We start from the raw sequence: 25,000 nt of genomic DNA on the forward strand, positions 1-25,000 counted from the left end.
CTCTCTACAAGACAAACCAAACCTGAAGTAGAAAACATCTCTGTTTTCTACATTTAGAACAACCAACTGGGAACAAACTGTGTACAAATCATAGGCTTCTGCTGTGTTCATCTTGATGATTCAAAAGTGCATCTACATCCAGCTCCCTCCAACTGGCTATTATACTGCATTATTTTTAAGGGTACAGGTTAAGGGGGACAACCCACCTTCTAGTATGACAAAAATAGTTTGGAAGTTTGTCTCATCTCATTGTTCAGAGAAAAATCCTTTATTATGTACTGTAGGACAAAGGAATTGTTATTTGAGAAATATGCTATTGCAGTAATTTATCTCACTGTATGGGTCTTGAAGATGCATGGTGGTATCTCAAATCAACTTTTAAAGAAAACTGCATGGAATTTTTGTGACATTGGGAATACTGATAAAACTTATACAAATAAAATTTGTTTTTTCATAGTTACAAATTATATATGGTGCTGACAGATTGTTCAAGGGCTCTTTTCTGCTTCAGGGATTACTTTTGATAAAGTTTTAATTTGACTTATTAACAATTTCTACTGAAAACTCCAGACAGGTGACTAAAGTTATCTATTCACTTCTTGAACACTCTTAACAGGACTAAAGAAGATGTCCTCTGATAGGGTTCCAATCCCAAAATACATGATTATACAGCTATCTTTCCTCACATTAACAATCCTACTGGTTTCAATGCCAACAGGATCCCTTATGAAAATAAAACAGGTACCAATATATGCAAGGCTGTATATGAACAACTACTCCAAATTAAAACAATACAAAAGGAATATAAAAAATTAGAACAAACAAGTTGAAAAACATCCTTATAAAAGCTGTATACTCTGTATTTTTTTCTCCTGGCTAGAAGGAAATGTACAGATGTTCTGAAATACATGAAAAGACCCAAATCTTCACTCCACACACTCCAACATAAACAGTAATGCCATTTAAATGGAGGAAGGGTTAATAAGTTATACTGTGTATTGCTGCTTTGTTAAACTACATAAAACTCTAACTCATCTCTATTGCTAGAGTAAGCTTTCACTGATGCTTATAATTACCAGAGTTTCTATTGTAATATTTGTTTCAGAATTCTGAAAGAATGAACATATATAAATATATAAAATATATAAATATATAAAATATATAAAATATAAAAGCAAACAAAAACTCTTTACTAGCTGCTAGAGATTTTGTCAAAGGAAGTTAAGTATCATTAGTGTATACAACAGGGTACAGATTGCTTATCACCTACTTATTCTTTAATAAACAATTCTTACTGTCTGCTAGAGTTAAAGTTGCAGCCTATCCACAGAAAAGGAACCTTAAAACCAAGCAAAGAACTTCAAAATTTGGCAGCAAACATCAACAATCCTGCTGATTTACTTCAGTGAGTACAGGTTTCTGAATACTTAAGTAACAGAGCAGGAAGTAGAGAGAAAATGCTTTTGTGGAAACGAAGAAAAGATAAGTTTATAAGAAAGCAATACATATACTTTTTCTCTCATATGTATATAGCAATAAATATATAAATGAATTAGATAATATAATACTACCATTTTATACACACACAAACTTACATATATAGGTAACATACATAACCACTAAAGAAGATAACAGAGGTCCTGGTCCTAGAAAGATTACCCGTACACTTATCTACAACCATAAACATAGTTCTCAGTGTGATTACTGTTTGCATGCACTTGGTCATTAAAAAAGTATGAAAGAGAAATACGCACAGGATAGGAAAACGTAATAGGAGAAATATTGATTCTGAGAAGAAGTGAAACTTGGAAATCAATATAGCAGCAATTCAAAATAATTTTGAAAGAGAAAATGAAAGCTGTATTTATTTAAGTGATATAAATTAAGTAAGAGATTGTAAGCCGGTAATGTGTGAGGATGAAATCTTTTTAACTCAAAAATGTATTTACTACCTGTTTCATTCTGTCTATCCATAAGTGCTGCATTTATCCTACAAAAGATATATTTCCCTTCTGAGTAATACTGTACAAAAGACATGATTTAAAAATAGATTTTACAAGGCTAAAGTTAGGAAAGAAATAGTTTTAGTGAGATCAAGCATTAGAGAAATTTGCTAATCCAAGTGTGAAGCACAAACAAAACCTTCTTTTGTGAGGAAATACCCACAGTATGCTTATTCTTTATGATTTACATGACAAATGCTGAATACTGGAGAGGAAACTCAAGTGGCTCTCATAGGATTTATCTGTATTATTCAGTAAGAAGACCTGATCCTCTGATAATTAAAATACTCTATTTTAAAATAGAAAGCATATGTACCCTAAATATTAAGACAATAGAATTTAACAGCATCTTGGAAAACTATTTTAACATTGTTAGATGTATCTCACTTCTGAGAAAAGAATCCATTATCCAGTTTTGAAGAAAAAAATGCTGCTTACAGTTATGTTTTGTCTTGTGATGGTTGGACTTGACTCAGTATAAACACTATCTTATCCTCCAGACATCTACTTGTAACAGCTATGCCCCATCTATAACATTTTAGAATAAAAACTATGTAATTCAATTATAGTTTGCTGTAACTCGTTTTTTGCTTCAGCAAACATCCTCATAGAAGAAAAACGTTTTAAAAAAAAATCATGTGTCCTCAGAGACACTAAATATATCAGTAAATGATGAAAAGAGGCAATATGAAAAAGGAACACTCACGCTTTTAGAAAACAAAAAAGCTACATATCTAGAGCTCTTTTTCAATATGTACAAAATCTTAAAGGTATCAGCAAAATACCACAGTTCATCTCAGGTCCTTGTGGGAAGCATTTAATCTGAAAAGCTTTGTGCAGTTACTTTACAGCTAGAAATGGAGACTTTTTACGTTAGGCAAAATCCAGAACTACTAGGTAATGGAAATTCTACAAGACAACTATCGAGACAACTGTTATATTCTGCAGGTTACCTGACAGGAATTGTTACGAGATAAACATATTCCTCAAACTGTGCTAACCGCACTCCTATTAATGACAGTTTGGGTACTTTGGTTATTCAGAAATTTCTTAAGTAACTTCTCACAGTGTAGCTGTATAAAGTGCTGATTTTGAACACTTCCTTCCAAACTTTTTTCAAAAGCTGTTTTTGGGTTTTGGGTTTTTTTTGGGGGGGTGGTTGTGTTCTGTTTGTTTGAGGGGTTTTGTTTTGTTTTTCTTTTTTTGTCTTAGTGGAAGCCTACAATTTAAAGCTTGCCTTGAAATGACTTTCTGCACATACAGACAAAACCCACTGGTCTGACTACTTTTCTAAAGTGGAAGTAAAGCATTAGAGACTTTTATTTTTCACTACTGGTAAGAATGCAGTTCTTAAGTAATTCTTAGTAATTTTACACTTAACATTACTGCAAGATCAGACCCTTAAAACACCTAGTCCTGTTTCACAGGCTAGTTTCATCAAATCTTTTAATCTTTGAACAGAAAATCTCACTTTTGTGTTTCAGAGTGCATAGCACTTTCTACCATTACAAACTTTGTAAGTAATGATTTACTTAAAACAAATACCCAGCACTAAGGATATCAATAAAACCCAGAACTAGAGCATAAAATTGAAAAGACAGTTACACAATTCTGTGGGTGCTTGCTGCCCTAGCTCACCGCTATACATTTTCACATCAACCTAATTCATTTGACACACAAGTCTTCCCATAGCTGAGAAAGCCTAGCTTTCTTAACAGTTTTTAGTAAAAGCTAAAATACAAACCCCTCTACGTTTAAGTAAAGTTAAGGTTGTGACACAAATCAACAAAAGGCAAGAAATTTGAAGATAACACTGATAATCCATGCTTAAATCATGACTGTTTAATAAAAGGGCAACATGATATGAGGAAGTAATGTCAGCTTTAACTTCACTCTGTGTTCTTGGGCAAACAGGTGTTTATCTCAAAGATTATACTAACTCAGCTCCTCCTGTCCATCTAGGTAAATTCTAGTGATTATTTAGCATTTTACAATGTGCTGGACGTAAAGGAACTTTTAAACTCACTTTCAGGATCCTAGTATGTTACACTGTAACAAACATCATTAATTAAAAATGGATTTTTAGAAAATTATGCTAGAGAAACATAAATATTCTATAAATCTTCAGAATTAAGCAAAATATACTTTTTTATACAAAAAAATACAGAATTAACCATTTTGTAATGTAGCATGAAATAGAGCAATATACTCTTTCTCACAAGTTAACAACTCTTAGTATGTACACATACATCAATTCCTTTTTGAACCCTCTTCTGTCTTTCTGTATAATAGAACAAAACATTTTTCTGGGCAGTAAAATGTCAGGGAAAGTAATGCTGCCTATGGCTACATTATCAGGGTGTAGGGGTTTTTAATTAATCTTTTAAGCTTCAAAATAAAACTTAGTATTTTAGTATTTTTAAAAATACTAATTGCATATAAGCATGTCTGTCTGGTAGTTTTGCATACTGTCTTACTGTAGAAATGGGAAAACAAAAGAATGAAATGAAAAATGACGAAGTACACACTTCACAGTCTTTGCTAGAGTACCTGAGATTACCTCACACATACACACCTATAGCATTAATTGCAAGGCAATAATAACAACGTTTTTTTGCTGCAATTATTTATTTACTGCAATTGTTATTGTTTTTGCTTAATTAATGTCTCAAATTATTACAAATTTTGTTGGAAATTAGCAATATTACTTTTTTTTTTCACTTGAATTGCTAAGTACTTATGATCTTGGCCCAGAGGTCAAAACTCCGCTAACTGCTGTAGCACCAAAAATTGTTGTTAAACAGTTTCAAAGAGAGCTTTTAAAATCTTGCATCTGTACTCCATCAAGCTGCAAGAAATCTGTACACTTATAGTGGACACCAGTAACTGACTGCAATAATGTTAAATGACTGCAGAATCCAACACATTAGTGACATGTAAGCCTTAGTCCACAGCAGTCAACAGAAGCTCAGGTTGGATGACTACGGTTGCCAAGCTAATAATCCAAATGCTACATATATTCTCCACTCATTCATTCTGTGAAATACACTTCCCACTTTTCATCTAGCCATGCATTCTTCCTTTCCTCTCTCTCCATTCTTTCATAATCAAGACTTTCCTTATCCTCAGTTTTTTTGCTTCAGTTTGTCAGTGTCTGTTTCCCTACTTTTTGAGAAATCATGTTTTCCTCTCAATAACTGAAGCCAAAGAAATGTGACATCAGTTTAAGAAATCACTGATCCTCAAGATGTGGATTCCATTATTCCCATGATGATTCTTTCTACGTGGGTTGTCAAAGTCAGAAGGGACAAAAGTACAGCGAGTAGATCTATAACACACAAACAGACAGTTTCACTTCCAGCTGAGGTCCTGCACCTCTGACCCTATAGTAGTCACTTTGTGTTCTACATATAATTCCCCTCCCTGAATTTCCAGCAGACAGTTCCCATTTCACAAATTCACAGACTCATGGCCAAGAGGTATCAAGCCAAGAAAATCTGTTTTCAACTTTGGCAAGACCTGTTCTGCACATGGATGTACAAACAACTGCAGACCAGAGAAAACGGTGGTATAGGCCCATGCTCCCTCTCCTCTGCCATGCCCCAAAGCTCCCACAGGTGCTACAGCTGTATTGTGAGCTCACGTGCAAATACTGTGGACATGAGACAAACTGAACTCTGCAGACCAACATACCCTTGAATGCACCCATGCAAACCCCAGTGAAGTGCAAAATCTGAAGGGGAAAACAAAAGAATGAGTTTGTGACCACTGGAAAGGTAATTTATCACTTTGACATAATAATTCTTTATAAAAGCTCTGGAGTAAAAATTTAAAATAAAAAAAAAAAAGGTGAATGAGAAACAAAATAATCAGAAAACCTGAGACACACATCTCAAAGATACAGTTTGTAAATCCTACTGAAATTTAGGCATGTAAGTGGGAGATAGACATTTGAGAATTTGGCCTTATTGCAGAAGTAAGTGTCTTATTTGATGTATCTTATTTGAAAAAAACAAAACAAGATAAAACAAAGCAGCCTCTGCAAACACACTCAAGTGCTACGAAGTCTTCCTATTCCAAATACAAATTCTGTCTCTCTCTGTGGCCTATCACACAGAAGGCCTAATTTGTAAGGTGCTCCTCTCTATTTTCTCATAACAGCATTTTTAAGGGATCATCAAGTTCATTCAGATTTTATGGTCTACAAGAGACAATTAATCCACACTCATAGTTGCTTAGTTATGCTATTACAGCACCTAGAAATGCACGTGTATTTTTAGATTTTCTCCCAAATGGTCTCCTGGTCTCCAGGACAATTCAAAGGGCACTCTATCCAGCCTGCTCAGTAACTGTCAATTCTATAAGGAACACTTTGTAGGGCATATGCAAGCTGCCTTTCATACTTCTAACCAGCTGTTTTTAAGCATGTCAAACACTTTTTGTACATTTCCTATTTTTATGGATAAAGGTTTTGAAAAATTTTATCTGTACATTTCCAACACTTTCATAAGAGTCCCTGTGCAAAGCTAGCAGAGCTCAATCTTCACAAAACCAAAGATATAGGTATACTACATACCAGAGTCAGTGATCTTACAGGATACTAAATATAGCTCTTTCAGGTTCCGGCCTTCTTTGGCAATCACTTCCACACATCTGGAAGACACATATAGTAAAATCACAGTTAAAAGACAATAGATCATTTTTAAATAGCAAGAGCACAATCCACAAGTGTAATGTACTGTATCTTAATTTCTTCTTTTTGTGAATTGTTCCATACAATTCACTGAAAATGCATACGGCTACATGTATACATTAGAGAAAAATATTATTTTACATTGACTGCTTTTATAGGAATATTTCCAGAAGTCTTTGACTATGTGCGTTGCTTGAAATATATAAAGGCAAATCCTTTGGAAAATAATACAAATGTGAATTTCCATTTCTTTATTATTGTGTAATTTTGAAAAGTTTCTATTGCAAGATTTAAGCTTTGAGAGTTCTTCAAGGGAGGAACTATAAATGCACTGTAATGAGGAGAAAAGATAAGAAAACATAATTTTGAATTCATGTTTGTATTTATTCAGTGATTATTGCAGGAGTCAGCATTCATCAGGTCATGAAATGCTACATGCCATTGGTGTTCCAATACATTGTTAGAGAAGCTTGTATAGATGAGAAGACAGGTCATTTGTTTGCCTTGTCACAACTATGATGAATTTGCAATGAAACACATCAGTTTTTTTCTGTTAATCTCCTTGTTTGATTTCTTGTAAACAAGAAAATTAATATGAAAACTAACATTGTCTTGTAAAATAGGAGTTTATTATATACTTATGACCAAGTCTATATTAATGTTATGTTTACAACTGCATTGTTTACAGTATCACTCAAAAATACAGTTCATAAAATACATTTTCAATCCCACTGATGTAAAATGCACCAATGTTCATTCGATTAGCTACCATGACTATTGTGCTATTCTCTACATAGAGAATTTTTTAAAGTGTATTTTATAGGATAAATCATAAGAATATCTTCTGATCCAATATATTCCTCTTTAATTTTCAGACCAATTACCCAATCACCTACTCTGCCTCTTAAATCAACCGTCCTACAGTAGACAAAATTAAATTACTTGCTAATTTTGAAAAAAACAGGTATTGCTGAGTTTGTCATAACTTTTGGAAAATACACATAAATTCTCAGGGACCTTTTTCCTCCACTTACCACCACCAATAGATTATCTCCCAATCTGATTTACCTGTTCATGCTGCCAATTTTAGATTTTAAAAGCAACCACCTAATTCTTATAGCTTACAATAACACAGTAACTGAATGATAGCCTTTCATATCTATTTTCCTTATCTATGCTTCCCTCTTCTAAAATCTAGAATGAAATTTCACTACTACTAATAAAACAGCATGCCTCTGACAGAGTACCTTAATCATAGTTCTTTTACCACCATTACAAATATGCAACACTTGAAAACTGTCAAACCCAAATCTTTGGAAAATTTTTGCAATACTTGCCATTGGGAAAGGTTGTCTTATGTTCTTTTATGAATACACAAAGAAAGGAAAGAAATATTTAACCTGGTAACCCCTGACATGGAAGAAAAACAGGGTAAACCTCCAGATTGTATACTTGTTTAAACTCGCAACTTCTCTGCTACAAAAACTAGCAAGCATGACAGTTAGTTTTCTTGTAGAAGTTACACCAGGACTATGCTTTTTAATATAAACTAACCTCAGAATTACACAATTTCATTAGGTTATTTTCCTAAAAAACAGGTAAGATTTAGAGCATTAAACACATTCTATGTATGTGAAAAACTACTTCTGTTCCTGTAAGACATTATTTTGAAGAAGATACTCATCTTTGTTAACTGGCTTATGAAGATCAACTAGGCCATGAGAAAGACTTTTTATTATTTATTCCAGAAAAATACTTGCTAATAATTATTTTACTGGTAATATGCATAAATAGAAAATCAGTATCCTGTATTTTATTAGACAGTATGCTCATTAGACATTTCAGCAAATAAGACATAATTGAAAAGTGAATGGACATTACAGCTAAAAGAAGCTTTTATTAATCCTTATTGCATATATCATTTAGCACAGTACTGAGATCATGAAACACTTCTCGCCTTGGATAAAAATTCTGACTCTAGAAAAAATATTTTGAAAATTTTATCTAATGACTCCACAAGTTTTCAAATTATTTCTGATCATTTTTACTGAGAGACAATTAATTGATCAAAAAATACAATATAACAATCACTGCCTAACAATACCACCACAAGACAGTCAAGATGACATAAAAGACTACCTAATTTTCCCTACAACTTCAGTTACACAAATTTTCAATCAGAGTCAATTTTGTATTATCTGCACATAGACATATCTGCATGTGCATCCTTCAGAATCCTTGTATACTCAGGATGTTGGCCATTCTCTGGCTCCAAACAAAATCTGTTCAGCTGTGAAGAAAGGAAGTTGTAGATTCTCTCCCGCTCCAGTAAGGGTGTCAGTGTATATATATATATAAAAAAAAAAAAATATATATAAAAGCTTGTTTTAACAAAGAATGCTAGAAACACAGTGTTTGAGAAGGAATTTTTGATGCAGTCAGTGACTTGATTCCAGAAGCAAAAGACAAAAGTATTTGCCTGTGTGGCCTTTATAATTACATCCTTTAATCCTTCCAGATAGCGCCAGCTTTACGGGTTAAAGTTTTTTCAAGTGGCTTGAGTGACTCCAATCCTGTTCTTAGTGACATCTCGGACTCTAAATGAAATACTGTTCACTTTCTCTTAATGGGAAAAGAAAATCTTCACAGTTTTTTGCTATTTCCATTAAAAAGAAAAAGGCAAAAAATGTAGCTTTTACTGCTTCATTTGTTTGTTTGTTGTTTTTTTTTTTTTTTAAAATATTAACGTCACTTAACATCTAAAAGAATGAGGTAATGACACCTCTAGTTTGGACAAGAAAAAATATAAATATAGCTGAAATAATGAATTTAATTTTTTGTCTGCCTTCTATAACCTGCATAAGTCAATCTAATTTCAGGTTTAATTTCTATTATCGTTTCTATATATCATCACCATGTAAATCAACTTGTAGAGACAGAAAAAACATTTTATATGGCCTCATTAGCCTCTGCTCTGTAGAGGGTCACACAATACATAATTGCTAGTAACAACTGATTTTTTTACAACATAAGGAAAAATAAGAGTAGTTGTGTATTTATTACTTTTACCTTTTAATCTTTGTTATGCATGACAGCAAAGAAAAAGGTTAAATGAACAAAATTAAATTAACCTTTTCTAGAAAGCAAGGATCAAGTCATGTTAATTCTGTTGCAGTAATCCATCAAAATTATAGAAGATTATTGCCATATTTATCTTTGGACGTCTTTATATTTACAATGTTGCTGAATTAGACAATAAAAAACCCTAAACTTAAACACATCAGTATAATACTGGTAAGTAAGAGAAGCAAAGTTATTACTTAAAGCAGTAGCAAAAGACAAAAGTGAGCAAAACAGATAATTGAGCCCCCCCAAAACTTGGGGACTAACCCCTATCTATCAGGGAGCTAACATGATGACTCTTGGACATGGTAACGACAGCTGTGTGTCAAGGCAGAGAGATCTTTTTAAATCTCTTAACCTAAGGTTACTGAACGGACTTCTATCAGCTTATCCTACTAATTTTAATAACAAAAAGACATGCAATATCTAGATGAAGTAGTGAAAGTTACAGGGACACAGATATTTCTTTTATATTTTTCCTCCAAATATATCAAAATATAAACATTCTTCCCAGAAGAAAAGTAATTTTCACATTCAAAGTAACTTACTACCAAAAATGAGACAGGAGTTCACTAGCCAAGGAATAAAGAAATAAGACTACAATTAGAGCTTTGATAATATACAAGTCTGGATCAGAGCTGACCAAAGCTAAAATCTCTTCACTTCTTACTTTGCAAATGAGTATTATTTAGAATCACGTAAAACATGAAAATATCAAAACAGAGAACATGAAATACTTATTTTAGGAAGAAACTGCTTATTCATTAAACCTGAAAATATTATCTAACAAATTCTTATGCCAAGCTTTCCCTAGATCTACTCAATATTTTATGAATGCTGTTCTCTGATAGACTGATATGCAATTCAGTTTTATGGCATCTGATTCTAAAAGTAAGAAATTATTATCACACACTATGAAATTTACAGTGCAATCAGGGGCAAGAATAAGGCAAAGAGCAGAAATTGATTTCACATAAACATGCCAATCAGAAACCAAGAATATAAGTAAACACATACCTACCTACTGTTAAACCAGTTATAAGACCACAGATATTTATAAGACAACTAGGGCTCACTCAGCACTGTGATGTTGAACACATCAACATCCCAAAGTTCATTATGTTCAGAGATTAACAAACCTGAGACTGTCTCTTACTGTTATAATTTCTAAAAATGTCTTCCTACCTGGAAAGGTAAACAAATCTCAAGAAGAAAAGGACATAACTGTAACGTTGCTAAAATTCCAATTAATATCAGGAAAAAGCTCTCACTCTGGATTACCGAACAATGGAAATTTGTCTGCTAACATGTACTTGCATATACTGTTCTTCCCACCTGGTCTGTATACACGACCAGAAAAATTACTTAAGTGTACAAATATTTACTGGTATAAAGGTTCTCTGCAAACAAGTTTCTTCTTCAAAAGTAACAAAACAGCACGACTGAGACATAGATATGTCAACTGATAACTTCAAATTTAGGGTCATCGTCTTGACGGCTCCTGCATATAAAGCTGTGCAATAAATTCACAAAGTCAAGGTTTCTGACTTTCTATGATGTAATGCAAAATGTAAGAGCTTAAAAATAATTTTTAAAAATGACAACTTAGAAAATAAGTCATTCAAAACCCTGTAATTTTCTTCCCTTAGCCAACTGATCCCTACATTCTTTGACTTAAATGAAAGGTTAAGGTTAATGAATTAAACTGTGCAAGCTTCTACCTGTAAGAAAAGATACAAAAGATCCTTGAGTTATGGCAAATAATTATCTTTTCTATATACACACACAGCTTTTATGTTTTTGGTCTAATTCTAAAAACATTAGAAAATCATATTTGTGACAACCAAAAGGAACTAATGAGAAAATATGACTACAGTATTTGTGGTGTAAGTGGTCCTGGGAGACCTTGTTACAGTCTGAGATGCTCTTTAGCCTTGACTGAAGCTAATTGGAGTTGCCATATACTGGTTAAGAGATCACAATTTGAGGGAATGAGTTTCACTCACTATGGAGGTGTAAAAAACCCCAAACATTAACACACTGCTTTGGTAAGATTCAAAATAAACATCAGACTGTTTACATGGCTTCTTTGCATTTGACTGGCATACATTTGTCTCTAAGCAGTGAACACCTGACCATCCTTTAAAACATAACCAAGACCACTACTGGGAACCAAAAGAGAGCTTGGAAGGAACAAGACTAAAATATACAAGGGAAAACCACAAACCTTTCACATAGAAATACATGGAGCTCCTAAAAAATTAGTGTTTCAAAGGTTAAATTTGGGAAGAAAACAGCAGCTGTGTATAAAGTGATACAGTCATTGGTTTTGATGACTTAAAACATTCCTATGGAAGGCAATAATGTAATATAATAACCAAGTATCTCCCATAACAAAACCAAACCTCTTACCACAGCAGCACATACAGAATCTTAAGTAGGTAATGTAATCTGAGGCCTTCTGCACTCAGAAGGAATAATTTGAAGACTAAATATGAAAGGACTAACATTCTACTGAGAGATCTATAAATCATCATAAAACCTCATAACAATAAATGATGGAACTTCACATGCTGATGGATACATATGCTTGGTTCAGGATTCTCTTTTATTGATCATTTTATTTACATTGTTGTGTATGGAAGGGTTAAAAGATGGAATTTTGGTCTGTGGATGAACACCGAGTAAGAAGTAGATAACTAAAAAACGCAGTCAGGACAGGGAACAGAGAGTTTATTGTCTATTGTTTGAAATCCTGACTATGGGGATAAGAAAGCAGAGCAATGTTAGGAGAGATAATACGTGCAATAATGGAAGAATACAAGGCACCACACATAATTCTGCTTACCTTGCAAAAGTCCTGCTATTGGTTAGAGCATAGTGGACATGACTGATGCATTATGGTAATTTGCCATGTGCACAGAACCCATGAACCAATAGAAGGGATGGCTATGGCACGTGCAGCGTTCCTGGCCAGTGGGCACAGGTGTCATAGGCTCCCTATGTTACAATTGAGGCATGTTTTGGCACTCATTGGCTGCAAGCATCGACACCCGTTCCTCCACAAATGTATAAAATACTGGGGTTTTCCGAAGAGCAGTGGGCTGGTGTACGGCAAGATCACCGTTGCCTCCGTGGGGACGCCCACGTAAAGGTGGTACCTACCGACTGCTGGACTGGGCTCGCGGCGCAAGACGACCAAGAATATAAAGAATGTACGGATGGTTCATCATCTTCTTCACAGTCCTTAGGTCAATATATAAATAGGGTTTTTTGCTTTATAAAATAGCCTTAGTGTAACACATGTGTGGAGTTAATAAAATCCTTACTTTTTCCCTTATAGTCAGTGTGTGTGTGTTTACCTCTCGGAAATCCTCGAAACCAACCTAAAACAATTATGAACAACATATCTCTTTCAATATATTTGTTTTCTAATACTTTATACTAATAAAAGGTATGATTTTTACTTGTCTTTCAGTTAATTTGGCACACAGTTTTTACTGCCATTTTAACATTCCAATCACATTCAAAATATGTATTTTAAAATTGTTTTTAATTTGAACACTAAGAACTGCATCTGTAAGAAACATTATAAATCACAGAGCCCACAAAACAGGCTAGGACTTTCAATCAAAAGCACAAACTGAATTTGAAAAGCACTTTTTGTCTGGAGCCAATATGCAAAGTGTCACTAGTTATACAAGTTAACAGCAATTATCTTAAGGCAGTCATTAAGTTCTGATTAGCAGTAATGTATTCTTCAGAAAATCAATGTAATTTAAAATTAGGTTTACCAAACACTTTTGCCACTTACAGCACAGGAAAATAGATAAGCTTTTTTTCACACTGGAACTCACAAACTACAGAGGTAAGAGCAGACAAGTCCCATGGTGTCTGCTTGTGCTCTGAGCTAGTCAGATGCAAGCAAACTCCAGTCAGAAAACTACACAAATAAATTGATCAGCACTGTGCTTATGCTATTATGCCCAGTCCTGCAGCAATAATATCTATTTTCAAATATTTATTAGTAGTCTTATCTAAAATTTAATGCCCTTATAATTCCTGTTACCTTGACTGCATCTAAATCCAGCAAGCAATTAAGCCAAGAAAGGAGAGATTTAGCAAATGATTTAATTCTACTATCTGACATTTACATGTAGTAGCATTCCAGGTGGCCTTTGGTTCTTTTCAGACTTGGAGGAACTAGATACCATAATGGATTTAATGGAAATAAACAACTATGAAAAATAATTTTATTCTAAAACCTTCAGGGATCTGATTTTCCCCAGCTAATCATACTAAAGTCTGTCAGAAAACTAAACAGTATCTCTTCTTTTTTAAGAACTTCTAAATATTTTGGAATTCAGATTTGAGATGAAAAAAAAATTTGATACAGCACTTCAAATACAGTTTCTTAAATCTATTGTGGCAATTTGTTTACTGTCGTAAACAAAAACAAGGAGCTGTTAACTACTAGCAAGCCAATGAGCATTTCCTAGCAAGCACTATGTTTTGGATTGTACAAACAAATAAAGACTTGCTTCCTGAACTGTTTCAGTTGTGCCTTTGCACTGGAAAACTGGTAAAGTACTTGCTTTAGAGTTACGAAACAGCTGGATTACTCTGCTATATTAGGGTGCTGGTGTAGAGAAGGAGTTGTTTACATATATGTTGCTTCTTCACTCAGTTAATGTGATGATGGCTTCTCCTAAGACAAGTGTCATAATGTTATCTACTAGCAAATGCAAAATGTACAGATTTAAAAAATAATGACTGCACAGTAGCTACAGACAGGATCAGGAGTTAGCAAATTGTAGATATTATTTCTACGCACATAAGCTAATCCTTGCAAATTCAAACAAGATACTTGATGTCCCACTGCCTCATTTTAATTTTCAGAAAGTGTACTGCAGTGTACAGAGAGGATATAGTGACACTCAGATGCTGAATGTGTGTTCTGGCTGAATCTTTAGTTGAAATGACTAGGAACTGATGCTGCACATTGAAAGAAGTTCAGAGAGAGACCACCATACATGCTGCAATTTCAGAGGAGTGCAAAGGAGATGAGACATTCAGAAGGAAAGCCCGACGTATTGCTATAACTCTCTCTCCTGGTACAAATCACAAGGGCATACAATGGCACAGCTGCACCATTACTTGCATGGAAAGACAGAGCTTTGAGCAGGGGTAGCTTTACTTCTTCTCGGCCTTTTAGAGATTATATTTACATGCTTCAGGCCTCAAGATTTTTCCTGGAGTTACAGTGGCCTCAGTTTTGATAGACTTTGGTTTTTTTTTAAAGTAATCTTGTGCCATTCCATTAAGGTATAGCATATAGAGTAAGAGTATTCGTAATTCATTTGGGTTTATTGTATGCAAAATAGCTGCCTTTCCTCAAAAAAAGCTTCCAAGTTTAATAGTAAATTAAGAAATGGGAACTCTAACATCACAAAAATGTTCTTTAGACTGTCCTTTTAGAATGCTAGGATAAACTTTAAAATAATTCCATAAAAATGAAAACATTTCACCTGGTATTTTGAAAATAAAATATTCAGTGTTTATACATCTCTGTACTTCCTGATCTCAACAAGGACAGCACATATATGAAAGAAGATTTCACCACATTTGCTGCTTGATTTTCATAACATGTAGGCTGACATACACTTCACTGAGCTTTGCACATAGCCAGCTAAAGTACTTTATTGAGATTTACCCTTTCAATCTCCTTTGCATCACTTACTTTTTTTCTAATCCAGATAAAACCCTAACCTCTACCAGCTATTTTTTTACATATACCTTTAAAGACTATCGTTTCTTGAAATGACAGTGCAGATCATGGTCAATGGTTGATGTGGACTGAGGATGGACTTCATCAAGGGTTTCTCCCACTAACTTGAAGAAAACTACAAAACCTCTGCCTCAGTTTCTCCTTTCCAAAATGGAAACACATTCTATAAATCTATTTTTTATTGTGTTGTAAAAAGAGGTGATTAAGTATTGGTAAAGGCTCGGTTCTGTGAAAACATAAAATCCCTATAAAAGTTTGAAAAATATTCTCAATCCTATTCTTGGGAGCAGTAGTATTGCTAAGAGTTATCATGATCTAAATTTATGTGAGATGAACAAGGTTTACAGTAATCTCTTTCATTTAATAGTAAAAACCAGTAAAGTCTTTGACAGGACATAAGGAAGCTTTCTGCAAAACAGTCCTATCATCACATCTGATCTTTCTCCTCTACTGCTGAAGGACATTCAAGTTGGTAGAGAATTTCTGCTTATATAAAATGATGATAGAGCAGAAGAAGAGCCAAGATAATCAAAGAGGAAAAAAATAAAATCCAGTACTCCTCATAATTCACATATCATTGGAATTGATTTGGGGTCCAATTCTCTTTACAAATTAGAGCAAGTTGGTAGATCTGTTACATTAATTTAATTCTGCTGATGTTAGTAAAACTGATGAAAGAAAAAATCAAGCTCAATGCATTTTTGGACAAATGGTATGAAGAAGAGAGACTAAAGAATGTGAGCAATAACTGAATTCTACAGTTCTCAGGCAAGGCCAGTACACTAATGTCTCACCCAAAGGGTAGCATCACAGCAAAGCTTGTATACATCATATGTTACCAGAAATTTTAGTATACAAATTTTAGATGAGAAAAAAACCTCCATGCTTACTAAAAACTTAAAAGTCTTCATTTGCCATGAAGTACTATATAAATCTTGATAAGAATGCCAAGGTTCTTAGAAACTTCACTTTAATCTAGAGAGAATGCACTGACATAGCATGACTTTAAAAAAAAAATGCTTAAAGGCAAATTTCAGAACCTCTTCATGAAATGATTATGAATTCCTTTCCATAAGGCTCTCTGGGTAGTATTTCTATTACTGGTACACTGCTTGGAGAAAGCAACGAAAAAAAGCTTGATGGTACTGTCTGTGCTTTGTATGAAGTAAAATTGCCACCTTTTAACTCAGACAAGATACTAGCAAAACTATCTCTTAGAGCAGTATTTCTTTGTGTGTCATAATCTTAGTAGATTGCCAATTATACTCTGTAAATACAGATTTTAATACCACCTAATAATGTATGAACTTCACCTAGTATTATTCAATTCTTAAAAGTACTTAATAGAATAACTTTTCTTGTAATCTTACTGGAAAATGATCTGGCTAGACAGAATACTAGGATATACTGTGCCCTTCTAAACTGTAGTGAGAAAACATGGCTGTTTTTAGTAGCTGGAAAATTCGTAACTGAGCAAGTACAAACACAATGAAATGAAGGAGACATTTGTTTGTATTCCTGATTTCATGTATCACCAAAAAATCAAACAGAAAATTAGTCTAAATTGGTGTTGTAGGTAAAAACAGAAAAGTTTCAAAGGGTAGATTAATTCATAGTTAAAATCTGTAAACTAAAACTAAACTTTAAGAGATACTATACCTAAATCATGGACTTGCATTTTTACACGGCACATATGTCATTTGTAAAAAAATTGCTTTATTAACTGAGCCTGAAGGCTGATCCCTGTAACCACTTTGAATCTCACAGAAAATGCAGTTTCCCAGTTATGCAGCAACAGAAACAATTTTTGGCACCTTGAACATCTTTGCAGAATTCAGAAGTCCAAAAGCACAAGAAGACTATAAATTAGCTTTATATAATGTGATGACAGATGTTTTAGACAGTAAAATATAAGTGAAGAAACTTTTTTCAGTCTCTTCTGTCTTACGGTCCCCTGAGTCTTGCTGAGATGGTTCTGATTATGTTAGAGCATTAAGCATGCTAGTAATTATTTATATTTGGTGTATCATAGCATTTTTTACATTTTTGTAAAAGAAACATCACTTAATGTCTTCTGCCTGCACTTGCATCTGTGGAAGTGTCTCTTTGGCTCGCCCAAAAGCTATGTAGTTAAAATGTCCAAAACAAGAGAAAAAAACCTTAAGAACAAGTGGAAGGATTTTGACTGAAATTTTATGAGTTCAGTAATTTTTTCTTCCTACTCTATCAGAACCTTTTAACAAACCATCACACCAACATTTAACATAATCTTCTAGCTGAGTTTCTCTGTTCATTGATGTAAATATCCTAAATCTTGACAGTCTATAGTTTAGATGTCTTTCTGGCAAGCCTCAGCTAACTTTGCACTGAAACAGAACAGAAAAAGTCATCTAATTCCTTAATGGAATCTCAGCTATGACAGTGATTATGATGTTCTATGGCAAGACAATCAGAAACAGCTTCAAATGATTTCTTAAATTGATCCAACTGGACCCACAAGGGTGCAACTGTCTAAACCATTAGAAATTATGTAGTCAATTGAAATCTACATATTGAAAAAGCCAAGGAAATTTCCATGTGTTGTATTTTTGCCTCTCTGGAGAATTCAGGCAAGAATTCTGGGATGTATTCATAAATCATTATATGTAACTATCATTCCATAGAATTTTTAATAAACCATTATTAATAAAATATAAAAAAATCTATGAAATCACTTAACTGCAGATCTGTCTTTCCCTACTTTCCTGTAGTAATATACTTACATTAGCATTAGAGCAAGTCACATTTATTTCATTCACAACTTTAAGGATATACCTTTTCATTCTAAATATATTGCATTGAAGTAATAAGCATTGCTGATGGTTGAAGCTTTCCAAGGACAGGACAGTGTTACCACATTAGTCTTAGCTCTAAAACTTGGCAGTCACTTCAACCAGGTCAAACAGACTTGGAATTGCCAGTCTCTTTGTGTAAGAAGTCATTTCTGCATAAAAGTAACACAGGCACATTTCTTCAACTCACCAGGTAAGATAGGGCAAAAGCAAAGTAACTAGTGTGTAGCTTGATAGAAACAGTGCGGGGGCAGGAAAATGTTACATATTTTCCATATGTGCAACTTTGAGAAATCACAGAAGGAATAGTACTAAGAAGACAAAAGCTCACTTTGCACATTAATTTCCAGACAGTGAAGCAACCCAGACAGCAGAAGCATGCTGATGGTCAGCTGGAGCAAACGTCCACCATTCAACACAATATTCAAGTTATTAAGAAATTAATTCAAAGCAGGTACTGTTTGCCAAAGTTGTTCTGACATCTATTGTGTTCAGAATTTCTGTGGCTGCCACTGCATTTGTTGTACCTCATTAGAAAAACTGGAAGAAGAAATCTCTAAAACAACATAAGCACATTCTGTACTTCAAGAATAAATACTGTGTCAGAGGACACCTTGTTTTCAGTAGCATCCACTGCGTACTAAGATATTCACAGGTTATACTGACAAAGAAAATTGGAAAAGATTATGCTCTCACTCTCTTAGTTCTGATTAAATTACTAGTTTTCAAGGTTCACATGAAGCCTCAAGTAATTCCCAGATTACTGGCAGAACACAAAGGAGTTTGTTACTCATTGCTAGACATAGTCTAGTAACATATTATAAATTCAGAAAGTCATCTGGATAACAGCTTTCTCTATATTCTTACTAACCTGCCTGTACCTAAGATAGACACAGGTAAATTTGAATTTCTATTTGTCTTTAGAGGCCCACATTTACAGGAGGCCTGAAAACTTATTTTCTAAGTGCAGGACTGGAATTCCATTAGGACGTGAATGGGCAGCGAAGGCAATTCACAAAGCATAGGCAATGTGTTCACATTGGATTGAAAGATGAGTTTCTATCTGTTACTCCAATTTCATTTTCTGTCTGGCACTTGTTATTTTCAGCATCAAGTACCTAGGATGAGTCTGGTTTAGAGAGTGATTCTCCCCATGGAAGAAAAATCACATTCCTCCATAAATCATAAATGCAAAATTCTTTGCTGTGGCAAGTAGTTTTGAATCTGTAACTCCAGGTATAGATTCCCTGCGATGTGGCCAGAAACAGTACTAGGCCTTCAAATTGGCTTGATGACAGGTTAATTACCTCTACTACTGGTTACTTCAAAGTGTTGACAAGATCTTAAAATATTTCCTTTACTAACTAGCATCATATGTGCTTATGGAGATGTGCGTCAGATAATGTTGGTCTCAGACATACCAGGAAACATGCAGGTAGTGATATGGCAGGCTAAATCTGTTGCTTGGAGCCAGGAATGGAATGAATTAGTATTATTTAACCGCTTGAAGATACGATATCAGTTTCTTCTAAAACAAATAAACAACTACCAAATTGTGCCACAAAAAGCAGAGCCAGACTCTTCATATTCACATTCTAGCCACTTGTCACACAATTGCATTTATGAAGGTTCCAGTAAGGCAGCTCCATTAATAAGTGGAATACTAATGCCTTTTTCGATTTCAGTGACTTTGGGTTTAATCCTAGATTTAGAAAAGAGTTCACTTATTTCCTTCTGGCAGGATGAATTCTTCACATATGTGGCTAAACTTCTGTTCAGCATGTCTACTGGTTTTGTTGAGAAAATGACAGTAGCTCTGCTTGTTTCTCTCGTAGCAGAACCAAGGGGAGTATCTGTAAGTAGAGCTCATATGCCTTGAGATCTCTCTTCCATTGATTTTAATGTGATCACCCTCTCCTGTTTGACTTGTTTGTGTGGCTCTGGCAGAATTAATCACTGTGTCCTAGGCACCTCAAGATATGATTTTGTTGTTCATCATGACGAAATAAGGTCTGAGCACCTTCAAGCTAACTCCATCCATTCTAATCTACTAAATAAAATTTTCCTACTCTGTGATGGGGTTTGGGACAGCAATGTGACTTAACCTAGATCAGTGTGAAATAATGTTTCTATGCTAAGTGGAGCAACCAGTTGAAATAACAGATCATGAAGAGTACAGGTTACATGTCACAGGAAAACCAACATCATATCCTTCCCTGAGATTACATAAATCTCTTATAGACCCAGACAGACTAACAGAATCTATAACTTGGGCTGTCACCAGTCATGTTTTTCAGTCCAGCAGGTTCCTAATCTAATATGTGGTCAAACAAGATGGTGACCATCATAGGTACAAAGCCAGATAAAGCATTTGTATCCACACCTTTAATTTGTAATGCATTCACCACTAAATTCAGTCTATACCTGCACCTTGTAAAGAAGTTTCTGAAATATTTGTGTCTTACAAATATGTTGCTTACATATTTGAATTTTACAAAGTAAGATTTTCTGACCTTTCAAAACTGCAAATAGTGCAGAATATGACTGACTCCTAACAGAATTTTCCTAATAGACTTTTCTTGATTCCTGGCTACAGTCTGTATTTTCACTTAAAAATTTACTGTTGATGAATCTTGGCTTATAAAGAATCTCTCCCTTTCTATGATACAGTTATAAGCAGAGGGACATACTCACATTAAGAACACTGGCTCAGTAAGGTACAAGAAGGAAAAGATCTTTGAATCAGGTATTTATATTTCACTTGAATTACCTCCAGATGAGGGTTAACTTGTTAGATGTTTCTGATAACATTAAAGAGTCAGCTACTATCACTGCAGCATCAAGACCTCTGAACTGTGTATTTAAATAGACTATTACACATTGAAGTATATAAGTAGATAGAAATAGTTAGAAATAATAATAATTATGACAGTTTGCTGTCATTGTGATCTCCTTTAATGTGAAGTTTTTCAGATAAAGATTTTTGTATGTACTATAAATATTTCAAGGTTGAAATGTTAGGCCTTCAAAGATATATTTAAAAATATTTTAATGCATTAATATTTGTAATTAATAACATCGATGAAAACATAACATATACAATTATCTGCATATTTTTCTACAGTTCTATTAATGTAGGATTTTCCAGGGTTTTTTGGTATAAGAATATGAAAACAATGCTAATGATATTACAGTAGCATATTGTGTGCAGATACACTGGAGAGAGACAAAGGTTTTACAGGATCTAGTTCCACCCCTTACTATCACACCCAAACAAAGCACTGCCACCCTGTGTATATAAATTAGACATATATAATGTGAATATAAACCAGTTCATACAACAATGCTCGTTTCCTCCTAAGGAGAAACCCCGCAAGTGTGAATACAAACTTCTTCATGTCAGGGATGGATATGGTTGCAGTCACACTCAGACTACAGCACAAAGAGCTGCAACTAATATCCAAGTTGACAAGACGTGCTTTTTGGAGCACTCCTCCTATCATACATAAGAAATAATAAGTTTCAAAAGTATATGCCTTTCAGTGACTCTGAGGCATTCTATAGGATTTTATAATTGTTAGAGCCAGTGTGAATCTTCTGTCCATAGAATTCCTTGATTTCAAATCCAGATAATTAGCTAATATCAATTAGTTAATAGTGCTTAAAAAAAGGTAGTCCCTCTTCTGAAATGAATTTTAATTAATCTTATTTTGGATATAAACAACAGTTATTAATGGGTAATTTAGAACAATAGCATTTCAATGAAATGGATGCAACATAAAGGCATCCTAAAATAATCCATAAACCTTTATTACTGTAATATGCTGTTAGAATAATAATCCACAGTCTTTAGCATCACGATGTAAGAAACTGAAATCATGCTAAACATATGCAAGTGAGAGAGATATCTAACTTATATTCAGGTACCTATTCAACTGAATCCAGATTTGAAGACTTTTCTGTCCTTTAATAACTTCATTAGTGTAGGAATAAAGAAACAGCCATAATTCTTGCCTATCAGCTATGACAACTACCACCAACTCCCGATACATTATCCTGAACCATTTTTACTCTCCTTCAGTATGAGAAATTATGAAACAAAGGTCTGTCCCTGCACAAAATACCACAGTGATTACAGTATCTCAGATCTTGGTTTCTTGTGTTTCTCTCTTGTAGGCAGAAAGAAATTTCCCTTTTCCTCTCACAGCCAGTTTCTTTTTACCAGCGGTAACCTGGTGATTTCTAAAATGTCCCTACTTTCCAGTGTAGCTCATCTTCATGAGAAATGCTTAGACAAAACTAGATAACTTTGCCTTCACTGCCACCCTCTGGGCTCCTTACTTCAAAAATAAGACTATGAGCTTTGGCACAGGGATTTCAGGATGCCTTGACACATACCGTCTTGCATATACTCATTAACAACAGTAGCATTTACTTACACAGCACCTTTCTCCTCTAAAAAGATCTCTGTCAAATGGCTTTACAGATCTATTGGCTGGATTGCAGCACAAATTTGAAATCAAGAACAGTTAGAATTACTTTAATCCCAGAAATTAAGATGATCCTATACTATCTCATAATCTAAATTTTCACATTTTGTGACTGCAGATGAGGACATGTCCTATTGCTAAGAGGTTACCATTTACATTCCTGTTTCAGTTAAAAGTATCAAAAACTCACTGATAAGCAAAGTCCTCAGGGTCTATTTCTATTTTACATAGTTATACAGTTCCACCAACATAGGTTTCCATACCAAATATGTGCCTATGATGCAGTCTGTCAAACATCCCAGAAGCTTAACTGGTCTGCTTTTTTTCACATAAAAGCAGAGAGGCAATGGTAAACGAGCCCACACAGATGGGCTGCAACAGAGGAATAGCTCTTGGTATTGAACTCGGTGTCTGTGTCCACTTCCTTCTGTTCTCATAGATAATCACTGCATGCTGTAGCATACTCCCTGACAATGAGGAAGGCAACTAAATCACTGTATATGGGTGGCTATTGTCTGAAATGATTAAGATAGGTTGGCAACTACTCTGAGGAGCTAGGATAGGAAACTAGTTATTCGTTCGCCTTCTTCACCACACAGTCTCCCTCCAGTGTCCATTTAAGCATATGTCGACTTACACTCAACATTATTTTCATTTGTACTTACCCAGACTCATTTTGCTTAATGTATGAGAGGACAAGTTAACAGCTCAAGTCAAGTTTGAGGGTTACTAAGGATGAAAATAGTGGTGTTTGTCAAACACAGTGGAAAAGAATTTCAAGTTATGTTTGTACAGTTGGAGTATTTGATTTCCCATACAGTTTGGAAAACATCCTTAACCTGGTAGGTCCATTAGAAAAAGAATAATGAAATAAGAATTTATGCCTACATTTGCTTAAAGGAAATGCTAGGAAGACAGGTAAAGTTCACTGTATCTGTTGTTACTGCAATCAACTCAAAGAATTAAAACTTTTCCCCCCAGATTCTCAGAGTATTGAAGTCATGGGAAAAAAAAAGATGCTTTGCAAACATCCAAGAACTTTTAAAACCTGTTTTGCCTCTTACTGTAACAAAATACAGGACAAAGAGGACAAAGAAAAAGAATATACTCCCTGGCTTTATATATAACATGGTTCTACATTCATTTATGCCTCACATAAAATGATTCAGCTGTGTTCTCAGTGATTTGTGTAAGCCAGCAAAACCTCAGTCATTCAAATAATTCTTTGTAGGCCTCTCAACACAACAAGATCAAGGAAGATGGAAGTGGCCACTAATCTTTAAAAGCACCCAATTTAGGGCCAAAGGCATATAAAGGTTCTTGATAAGCTGTTCTTAAGGATTCTCAAATATTTCAGCAGTGGTCTTTGAAGACAATCATAGTGATGTAATTAACAACTTATTATCATACTTTGTAATCCCCTACAAACTCACACTCAAACACTAGCATATGAAAGAAAAAAAAAAAAGGTGAAAAAAAAGTGGTTTGTTTTCCTATTTCATAGAAAAGGGAAAGAGAGTAGGAGGAGAGATATAATCCATGAAAAGCTTCCAAAACTGCAGACTGAGGCAAATAACACACTGTAATACATTAATCAAGTGACAAGAAAAATAAACAAAAAAGACTAAAATAAGATCAGGAAAAACTGTATTTCCTAGTATAAAAATAAATGAGCTAGATCAAGTTTTATGTAGGAAAAGAAATTCTCTAAGTTCAAAAAGCATTTAAAGAAAATCATGTTTAAAAGAATACCTTTGGAAACAGTAATATTAAAATTAAAGATAGAAGTAGACTGTTTTAACACATGTGTTGAATCTACCAGTTAACAGCCCAGATGCTTATACTGCCAAAAAAATGCAAGGGCATAACAGTATTGTAATTACTTAGTATATCCATGTATTTCTCAAACATACTGTGAGGCCTAATTAAAGGGTTCAGGGTTCTTTTTAAGAGCTTATACAGGGCAAAAAAAAGCTACTCACAGTTCTGTTCAAGCTCCTTATATTAAGCATAAATGCAAATTAAAAAAAACATATAGCAATACAAAGCACTCCCCAAAATACTATACATAA

General features: G+C 34.2%; 1 protein-coding gene across 3 annotated transcripts in view; it reads right to left on the bottom strand.

The window, feature by feature from the left end:
• Window positions 1–25,000, bottom strand: part of FBXL17 (F-box and leucine rich repeat protein 17) — a 290,228-nt gene that overhangs the window by 96,380 nt on the left and 168,848 nt on the right. For all 3 annotated transcript variants that reach the window (XM_075020221.1, XM_075020222.1, XM_075020223.1), the window contains exon 7: window positions 6,580–6,656. In XM_075020221.1, the coding sequence (XP_074876322.1) occupies window positions 6,580–6,656 (77 nt within the window). The remainder of the gene's footprint in view (window positions 1–6,579; window positions 6,657–25,000) is intronic.

The sequence above is a fragment of the Buteo buteo genome, chromosome Z (genome assembly GCF_964188355.1).
Source record: "Buteo buteo chromosome Z, bButBut1.hap1.1, whole genome shotgun sequence".
NCBI lineage: Eukaryota > Metazoa > Chordata > Aves > Accipitriformes > Accipitridae > Buteo > Buteo buteo.